This window comes from Protobothrops mucrosquamatus, unplaced genomic scaffold (genome assembly GCF_001527695.2).
Source record: "Protobothrops mucrosquamatus isolate PMUCROS unplaced genomic scaffold, P.Mucros_1.0 scaffold193, whole genome shotgun sequence".
Taxonomy (NCBI): domain Eukaryota; kingdom Metazoa; phylum Chordata; class Lepidosauria; order Squamata; family Viperidae; genus Protobothrops; species Protobothrops mucrosquamatus.
This window is the reverse complement of record NW_015386549.1, coordinates 150,548-161,349: the sequence shown is the minus strand read 5'-3', so window position 1 is coordinate 161,349 and position 10,802 is coordinate 150,548. Positions and strand designations below refer to the sequence as shown.

Sequence of the window (10,802 nt, the reverse complement as noted above, 5' to 3'; positions counted from 1 at the left end):
AAACTGAATCGCCTCCTCGGCCCCAATGGCTAGGCGCAAGGGTTGGGTAGCGAATTTGATGGGCCCCGCCACAAGCTCCCGCCCATCAATAGTCTCGACCCTCAACGGAGGGTCCACTGGAACCAAGGGGACCTTGAAATGGGTCACAAAGGCCTGGTCCATAAAGTTCGACGTGGCCCTCGAGTCAACCAGCGCATGCACCGGAAGTCCCTCCGACCGGTTGGCCAACAACACCCGGGTGTCCAGGATCAGGTGCCGAGGGGGCTCATAGTCCACAGTCGCCGACTCCGGTGGGGCATAGTTTCGTGCCTGACCCAGGGTTTCCCCTAGACCAGGCCTGGCCCGTTTCCCGGCTGATCACGCCGAGACTCCGGAACAGGCTTGAGTGCCCCACTCCGCTTCCTGGGACACGAGGCGGCAAAATGTCCAGCCTCACCACAATAGAGGCACAAACCCCCTTGGCGTCGCCGCATCCGCTCCTGGGCCGTCAGGTGAGGTCGCGCTGCTCCGAGCTCCATGGGTTCCTCACCCGTTGCCACAAAGCGTGGGGCGGTTCGGGGTCCTGTCGGTGCGCAACGCGGGGGTGCCGCCGCTGGCAGTGGTTCCGGCAGGGATCGACGAGGCCGTCGCCGTTGAAGGCGGGCATCAATGCGCAGGCACTGGAGCACCAAAGCGTCAAGGGTCGGGGGCACCTCCAGTTGGACCAACTCATCCTGCAGGTCATCGGAGAGGCCGTCCTGGAAGGCATCCATCAACGCCGCATCATTCCAGGCTGAGTCCTGGCCGAGAAGGCGGAACTCAGTGATATATTCCTGCAAGGCGCGCTTCCCTTGGCGGAGGTCCTTAATGCGCCTTGCTGCCGTCTGCACGCAAAGGGGGTCTTCGTACATGACGCACAGGTGTTGCAGAAAGCCCTGGTAGTCGAGGAGTAACGGACTGTTTTGCAACAGCAAGGGCGTGGCCCATCGGGCGGCAGAGCCAGAAAGGTAGCTGATCACAAACGCCACCCGAGCCCGATCATCCAAAAAATCCTCCGGCCTCATCGCCATAAAGAGTTGGCATTGTCCCATGAAGGCCGGGAACTGCTCCGTCTGCCCAGAAAAGCTGTCTGGCACCTTCACGGGGCATCTTGAACGAGGAGGAGGAGGAGGAGGAGGAGGAGGAGGAGGAGGGGGGGAGGAGCAGCAGGAGCATTAGCCAAAGCGAGTTGAGCCGTTAAATGGCCTACTTGTTGTTGCAACAGCTGATTAGCATCCATCAGCTGTTGAATCTGCTGCTGCTGTTGGTCCATCGTGGGTTAACGATGGTTCTGTCTGGTGACGGACAAGATGTTCTGTCCCCCCTCCGACTCACACCCCCCAACCAGTCAGCCGAGGGCTGAAAAACTGCTCAGCACAGCCAAATACAAATGAACACTTGGCAGCAACTTCGTGGCTGCCTGCCAAAGCCTTTACTTGATAATACAAAACAAAACATACAATAAGTCCAGGATAAATTGCCGGAGTGCTGCAACAGGAGATTCAGCAAAATTGTCCGTCACAAGAGTTTCACACAACACACCCCTTGCTTATATAGCTAGTGGGGTGTGGCCCAGTGACTCAGCTGAAATCTCTGGCACGGCGTTTCAGCTGCTGCGCACGCTTGTCCCTCCGACGCTGGCGTGGATCCAGCCAAGACGTATCCTCCTCGGAGTCCGATACACCTGGCTCCTGGCCAATCCCAGAAGCACCTGGCTCCTGGCCAATCTCCTCTTCAGCGGAAGGCACCAAAGGCCGCACCAGAGGGGAAGGTCCTGGAGAGGGAGGCCTGGCCGTCTCCTCTCCTTCATGTTCAGAGCCTTCCTCCTCTGATGAGAGGGACCCACAGGACGGAGCCACAACACAAGTATGTATATATAGAAGGAGGACAGAGAGTGCCACCCAGATCCTTTTGGGAGTAGGAGGAAGGCAGGAAGACAAGGATTTGTTTGTAAGTTTGTACATGGCTGATTATATGGAGCTGAAATGCCACTCTGTCCGAAGGGCACAAGATAAGGGCAACTATCAATAAAACAACACAGCTATAATTTAAGCAAACTAGTACCTGGTTTTTATAGGTTGACTTTATAATTTTTTTTAAATTTGGAGAAGGCTAGTAAAAAGCTATAGCTCAAGTCACTCATTGTACCCTTTAACTTAATCCAGAATAAAAAAAATGAGCCCACTTTTTGATAGGAGGCCTTATATCTCTGCAAGGCTATGGTGCTGAGTTTGCCTATTAACCTTCCTAAATATCAAAAATAAAAAAAGTCATTCCAAACCTACCTAGAGAAATTTGGGAAGCTGCAAATGGGAAATTGCAGCTGTATGCATACTGAGGTTGCCCTCTGCAGCACTAGAGTGATATTTTTCATGCCTCTGATTTTTCTCCTTTGTAAATTGCTAAGTTATACAGAAGGTCTTTCCCCACTGATGAGCTGAAGTGCTACTCAACCATCCTTGAGGTGGCAAAAAATAATGCCAGACTGAATTTTGATGTTCCCATTGTCAAACTCTAACCTTCCTGTATTCTCAATCATTTCTGTCACTGGACTTCCCTCCAGGGTTACTGGTGACAAATCCCAATAGATTTTGTATCATTTTATGTCTTGGATAGTGTTGAAATGGGTGCAGGGGAGGGGATACAACTTTAATAGTGGTAGGGATAGGAAATATTTAAGCTATCTCACTCATGGTTTGAAATAAGATGAATGTAACATCATGGGACATGGTTAGAAAACGATTGGGAAGAAATGGAGACAGGCCGTGATTCTTAATGGTACCAGACATCTCTCCTGTTTTCTTGCAGGAGGCAAAGGCAGCAGCCCCTCTGAAAATATATTTATCCTATATTTGGATAGGTTAGATCACACTAACATAAAATGACTAAGGAGGCAAATTATTCATTACCGCTATACAAAGGGCACAAAGGTCAAGAAGCCAAAAGCAATGAACAGATCAGTAGGATTTCTAGGCAATACACAAATAAATACAATCTTGAGGCAGGCTGGGCAGGACATGTTTGAAATGATGATCCAACAGCATTACATTAAGCAACCACTATGAGAAATAAGTTTCCTGGTAGGATAAAAACCTCTTTTGATGTTTTGCAAAACCCAGAATCAAATGGTATCAGATGTGCTAATGAATACAAACTCCAACAGTACTCTTCATCTTAAACAATGGTGATTCTAAAGCTGTAATTTGTGATTGCTCCTTGGCAATGAACATTGTTTTGCCAAAGAGATCTCACTTAGTAGAATACCCACACCCACACCAACCAATATTAGCCAGAAGCAAAGATAGCAGGAGTAAGGTACCAACATAATCATTACACCCGTTCTCCCTTTCATTTCCTTTTCACCAAGTGGCTGGGAAATTATAGATAGTGCTGGTTTCCTTGACAGTGAACAATAGAACAATTCAGAGGTATAATGCTCAACACAATACATTCTGTTACTATAGGAACCAGGCATTACAAGTGATGGGGGTGGTCCAAGACGGAAGGCAGAGTTACAGTACACAGTAAGACTGTGCCAATGTCCGACACTGAAACGCACCATATGTTGCATTTGCAACATATCAAATAACAAATCACCATTTGCTGATTTCCATCACTGACCAACAGGATGAAAAGCAAATAGCTGAAAGTGGTTGTGTGAGTGTGGCTTAAAGGATGAGACCAGTTCACAATTTCACCCATATTTCTTTATTACAAGAGAGCATTTGGAAGAGAGATGCACCACAAATATTGGGAGTACATATTTATGGCTATGTGGAGACCTCCAGGAAGGAGTATCTGATCCATGGCTACCAAGCTGTGAGCCAAAAGTGAAGTCCCAGACTTGGATTTCATATACTTAATATAACAGTACAAAGCAGATATGAACCATCATATATATTTGCAGCCCTTTATTGTGATATATTTGATACAGTCTTCCTACCAATTCAGACCAATTCTCAGGTCAACAGAATACTTTGCTTCTTCTGCATATGATCCCTTCCCAATATTGAGAATATCTCTCTCTCTCTCTCTCTCTCTCTCTCTCTCTCTCTCTCTCTCTCTCTCTCTCTCTCTCNTGTGTGTGTGTGTGTGTGTGTGTGTGTGTGTGTGTGTGTGTGTGTTGGCATAAGAGATTGGGACTGGTGAAAGAATTACGGAACACCTTCTTAAACATATTTGTATGAAACAAATATTTGGGGCCTGAAAGAAATCTGTGAGTGGAGAGCCTACATAAAACTTCAAGCTTCCCCTTTACATTTCAGAATCAAGCCGAGAAATCAATTAAGAAACTTACTCAACATCAATGTTCTCGCATCCCTCACTTACTTTCAGCAAATACCCAATTTCTTGCATAATGTAATAGTTATTAAGGGTGGTTATAGCTACATAATGTTCCCACTTGAAATTTATTTAGCAGTTAACTTCAAAAAGCATATACATAATGGAACACAATCTGAGGCAGAGCTATCAGGCTAATAGCTCGCTGTTAATATTATATCTCTGGTGATAATTTATGAAGTGAATTGCAAGATTGGATATTTTGAGTAAAGAAATGCGGAGAGGTGTGGAAATGCTAACCCTGCCCTTGGCTCCTCTTTCTCAATTTCAATTCATTCCCAGGAAACTTTCCCCCCAATAAGTTTGCTAATATTCTTTCTTGTTACTTAAACATGACATGCATATCTTTGCCTTAACTCTTCAGCTTACAGTATTAATGTAAAAAGTTATGTTAGCTTATATGATATAAAATCCCAGCAAATCCTACCCAAAATATATCACTCTATATGGCACTAACGTGATTCAGATGCATACATATTCAGCAAGATTATAAGTATGCAAAATTGCAGCCTATATGTTACATACAATCTACCATGATCACTTTTGCAAATCTGGCCAATAAAGAGAGCCAAAATCTTCAAACTGTTCCCCCTCATTTTAGGGATTGGGAGAGTGCTTAAGGAGTGAGATTTCCTTAATCTTGACCCTTGCAATAGCTTGTGCATTTATTTGTTTTTTTTAAAAAAACATAACTCTTTTAAACACTGCACCAATGGACATTGCACATTTAGAGTTTAGCCCTCAACATGCCAGAGACAGACCATTGCGGCCTTCATGACTTCAGAAATTGCCTGTCTCTGATATAAATCATCATGGTCAGTGCCATTTCAGATGTTCCTATATTTTTAAGAGTGATCCTACGCAGTATCAGAAGGTTATTCATCCTCTGAAAAGGCAGAGAACTACGTCTAAGCAGAAAATCCTCCTCTACTATGCAGATTTTCTAAATGTAATGAATTTATTTCTATTTAAAAAATGTGTTTTTTTCTTATCTAAACTCAAAAGGAAATAGTCCAAAGAAGATTCCACAATTAATTTTGCATTACTTGATACTATGCCTTTCCTTGAGAATAAATGCCACTGTTTTTATATTTGTGAAAGCTACACTGAAGTCTGCAGTAAAAATCCAAAACACAATTCTTTATGTTGGATATGTGCCCTGTGAGTAAGGATCATACTTTAATACCAATAGGACAGGAAACCCCTGTGCCTCCAAGTCCACAGTAACCATTAGGGTGTTTGCTTAGGTACTGCTGGTGATATTCTTCAGCATAGTAGAACTCTGGAGCCTCGCGGATTTCAGTTGTGATGACCCCAAAACTATTCTCTGTCAATGCCTGCCAAAGATAAAAGGAAGAGAAGGAAAGAATCTTATTAGGAATTGTTTATAAAGAGTCATATGAATGATTAGTAACATAACTTTGAACTCTATAAGAAAGAGAAAATATTTAACAGTTTAATGGAGAACATGCTTGGCTATCTAGGTTTAATGTGAATTTGAGCAAGTATAGCATGGTGGGTAGAGAATTAATTTAGAAGTGGGCAACCCAAATTCAAATCCATACTCATTAGAAGCTCCTTGGATGACATTGGTCTACTCATTGTAGAAGGTGAGACCTACTGCTTTATAGTAGTCAAAAATCAGGGATTAGTTAATCTGAATAGATCCCTTCAGATTATAAATCTAATCAATATTCCTGAGCCCAAACGTCTGCAGGTGACTAGATACAATTGTAGAAATATGAATACTACATATTGATCTCTGATCTATCGTTGGACAAAGGATCTAAAGACAACAGGAAAAAAATGATTCTGTGATAGTTTTAGTTTACAATAGGAGAATTATAGGCCTATTACTAATAACAAAAGATCACCCTCAGCAAAGTATTTTCCTAAATGTTTTGGTTGAATGAAAACTAAAGCATTCATTTCCATAACTTTAGTTTAAATTAGGATATTTTAATAAATGAAATAGGAAAATAATCGCTGGAATGAGCTCTCTTATTATCAGTATTTACTTTTCTACATAATTGCTATCATTCACTGGATACTTCTTACAATAGACAATTAAAGTGATCTGAAAGAATTCAACATTTTGTTTCTTCAGTCAGATCCTGACAGTCATTTCCACCTTTTCATTTGCAACAAACAGATGCCCATGGAGATATTCCTTCAGTTTTGGGGAAAGATAGAAGTTTCTCACACTAAGTCCTCCTGAACTGAAGTGACAGAGTGTGCACTAAAGAAAATGTTAGCGCATTAATGCATTAGTACTGTTGTCAATATGCAACAATAAAGGGATTATTTTCATTCAACCCATTATGCCATTTTACAAAAACTAGAATAGAATAGAATAGAATAGAATAGAACAACAGAGTTGGAAGAGACCTTGGAGGTCATCTAGTCCAACCCACTACTCAGGCAGGAAACCCTATACCAGACATGTCAAACACAAGGCCCGGGGGCCGGATGCAGCCCGCGAAGTGGTTTCATGTGGCCCGCAAAGCCATCCTGGAAATAGTGAAGGAACGGCTGCCACTGCCTTGGCCCTGGCCCAGGCTGTCCGGGAGCCAATGTACAATTTTGTGGTGGCCATCTATGCTGAAACGCATTCAGTCTTAGCTCCACAAGGCCATCTAAAAACACCGAGGAACCAGCGTCTGCTGTGTCGGCCCCGCCCCCTGGGTGCATGCTGGGTAGGTGTCACCTGTTGTGAGGAATGAAGAAATGGACCATGCCTTGGCGCTTGCCCCGGTTCCACCCCCTTCTACCAGAGACCCTCAAATCTGCCCAGGCAGGCACCCTTGAGGCGAACAATGTAGAGCTGGCCATGCCCACCCAGTAAGCCACACCCACTCCATCCACACCCACCCAGTAGGCCGCACCCACCCTGGCCACACACCCCCGCCCCCCCGAGGGCAACCGCAATGCTGATGCGGCCCTCAATGAAATTGAGTTTGACACCCCTGCCCTATACCATATCAGTCAAATCGTTGTCCAATCTCTTCTTTAAAACTTCCAGTGTAGGAGCATTCACAGCTTTTAGAGGCAAGTTGTTCCACTGATTAATTGTTCTCACTGTCAGGAAATTTCTCCTTAGTTCTAGATTGCTTCTCTCCTTGATTAGTTTCCATCTTTTGCTTCTTGTTCTGCCCTCAGGTGCTTTGGAGAATAACTTGACTCCCTCTTCTTTGTGGCAACCCCTGAGACATTAGAACACTGCTATCATATCACCCCTAGTCCTTCTTTGCATTAAACTAGACATACCCAATTTCAGCAAACATTCTTTATATGATTTAGCCTCCAGTCCCCTAATAATCTTTGTTGCTCTTCTCTGCAATCTTTCTAGAATCTCAACATCTTTTTTTACATCGTGGCAACCAAAATTGGATGCAGAGATGGTGTGATATGCACCCAAAGTTTTCAGATAATTAGAAAATTGGATGAATTCTGGATATGTATATTGTATTTGCTTCCTCTAGAAAGAACATAAGGAGATTCTGCTTGATCACAGGACTGGACTGGAAGACCTCCAAGGTTCCTTCCAACTCTGTTATTCTGTAATAATCTGATAACAGCTTTTATCATTAAGATGCACAAATATTAGGGAAACTTTCCCCAGCTGGGTGTCCTTGAGACATATAAACTTCAACTTTCAGATTCTCAGAACTGCCTACATTGGCAGCCTAGATTTAATTTTGATACCAATTAAATGAGTTTGTGCATTTGATGCCAGATTTCAGTGGATTGGGGAAGTAAAAGTAGAATTTGCTTGAAGCTGGTTTACACTCAAGCTTTTGAGTAATATCTAGAATAATATAATATGGTTTTGGAAAGTTCAAAGTCTCTTCTCTTAGGGACCCATCATTTAAGATTGGAGATGCAATTTGGTCCTTCATCCAGATCCAGCTGGCAGAAAAGATTCTGTCAGCTTATAATTTTCCTAACAGATAAAAGTCCACAAGTCCCCATGCTGCAGGATCAACTTTCAATCTTAGTTTGCAAATATGTTCTTGGCATCTAATAAAATTGGGAATTTTATTAGATGCCAAGAACATATCAGAGCTAGCTGATTTCCATACACTTCCTCACAGTAATCTGCTAGGAAAACAATTACTAAAATATTTATATTGGATTATGGTTTCCATGAGCCATTCAGAACTTCAGACAATTCTTTTAAGTACAGAATTAAAGTCCACATTATGCAACTTTTTCAGCTACCCAAAATTAAGAAGAATCTATAGCACTTGAAGTAAAAATAGGACCTTTAAACATTTAAGTTTCTTATTAAATTTGATGACAGAGGATTTATTTTAAATATATAATTTAAAAGAAAAGTAGCATGTTGAAAATTTTTCCATGTGTAAGGTACTGTATATGGATCTTAAATTACTTTAGCTATAAGGTAACCATGGGATGCATGTAAGTGTCTAATCCTCTATTGTACAATATTTTTTTCCAGTAATCTGTAGTTTCCCTAGCTTTCCACACTTCAATTAAATCCCCCTCCACTAAAAAGACAAAATCTTGAAATAATTCCTTCCATTGGAGTTTTTCAGCAGTCCTATAGTCACTACTATAGGTCATCTTCTCATTGAGAAACTGTTGCAGATTTCTTCTTTCTCCTACAGTCTGCATGCTCTCCCAATCTGTCCAAGAATTAAGTTTCTGTTCTCCAAAGCTCAACCAGGTGGACCTGTTCTCCTGTGGCCTCTCCAAATAGGGGTGGGAGTGCCTATGTCTATCTGAAGAGCATCACTGAGCTACTTGGGTCATTTGTCTTAGTATGCTGAAGTAGCTTTCTGTGTTCTTCACTGAAACGTGAGTTTGTGTGTGTATATATATTTAAAAAGTGCTGGATATACAATGGTTTTTTTTGAATTTGTGCAGAAAGAATGTGCTTCAGTGACCATTTAAGGCCATGTTCCCAGAATTCTACTATCTTAAGCCCTTCATCTGAACCTAATTTATCCTTCAATGCTTACAAATACTGCATCTTAGGCAGAAATGGTTTTCTTTTGTGGCATGATCTCCTCATAAGGGCTGTTAGATCACCTCTTGAGCTCTTGTTTTCCTCACCAGACAGGGCCAGCCCTTTGAGAAGTTCTTTGCACTTTTTCAAGCAGCTTCATAACCACCTCAGATGCACTCCTTAGTATACTGTAGGAAAGGAACAAAACCAGTGGAAGAGGGAGAGACAGGGAGAGAGACGTGAAGAATGCACTGTGCCTTTCCAAGAGAACTTGGCATCAGTATCCTCTCTCATCCATGCTAGCTATGGAACAGCAATGACTTGGCAAATCAAAGAAGCAGATGTCAGCCTCATCTGGTTGCCTCGACTCCAGTTGTTTGTTTAAAATGATCAGCAAAACCAAGCACGCATGGGGGTCTTGGTGCCCAGGGAGAAAGAAAATGCACCAACCCCTTCTGGTCAGTTCTTTTTCCTCTGGCTTGAATGAATGTGATGTAGCCATGAAGAAAAAAAGACCAGGAATCTAAGCTTTAACAAAGAAGATTAAGGTACACTTGAATCCAAGCATCTCAGAAAGTATCGGCACTTAGCCAACTTGTGATGGTCTGTGGGAATGACCTTGGAAGACAAGAGGAAGACCTACAGCCAGGACAACAGAGATAGCTCAGTCCACAAGTGAGGGGGAAACATTTCAGAGGGGACTCTGCCTAGTTTCCTGGAAGCTAAAAAGAGAGGATGGGAGAAATATTTTTAGTTCTGCAAGAATCTGTTTAATGGTTCCTTAAAATAAAGTTAGGGCTGATGCTCCTAGTTGTGCTCCTTGTCTGCACTAATACAATTTGCCTGACTTCAAAAAAGGTAAGCAGAGTCAAATCTGGTTAATTTTTTAATGTAGGACCACCAGAAAATCTCAGTGATATAAACTAAAGTGGAAGATTGAAAAAATCCCTTCCAAAGGCAAAAGCAGCCACTTTTCTACTGTTGACAAGAAACTGCATGGACATGCCAAAGGAATGGAGTTCAGCTTGAGAATCATTATGCTTATCTGATGATATTAAGAGGATATGGTCTTTTAGCATATTCCAGAGATCAGGTATTGACTTTCTATAGGTGATAATTGAAGCCTTTTAACATAAACTGGAGCCATTGATTTAGATACCAGGGACTTCAGAGCAACAGGGTCATGAAAGAAGAACCTGCTGTGAGGAATGAAACTGGTAAAAGAGAAGCAAGCGGTTCAACTTACACATATACTACAAAAGCAAGAGAGGAATTCCATTTTTGGATGGCCCTGTTGTATAACTGCTTCAGTTGACAAACACACAGTGAACACTTCCCTTCCCTATGCACTCCATATTATACAGTAACTGGTTCAACTTAAGCAAAGGAAAAAAAGCTATTGTCATTCTCTCCATTTCTGCACTTTGCAGAGTACGCACCTATCAAGACCACATGAAAAATAATTTTCATC

At 42.4% G+C, this 10,802-nt stretch overlaps 1 protein-coding gene across 1 annotated transcript in view; it reads right to left on the bottom strand.

Moving 5' to 3' along the window:
* Nucleotides 1-3,703: 3,703 nt before the first annotated feature.
* MSRA (methionine sulfoxide reductase A) overlaps nucleotides 3,704-10,802 on the bottom strand; it is a 113,807-nt gene continuing 106,708 nt past the window's right edge. The window contains exon 5 of the mRNA XM_015813766.2: nucleotides 3,704-5,696. Coding sequence (XP_015669252.2) covers nucleotides 5,532-5,696 — 165 coding nt within the window. The 3' untranslated portion in view covers nucleotides 3,704-5,531. The remainder of the gene's footprint in view (nucleotides 5,697-10,802) is intronic.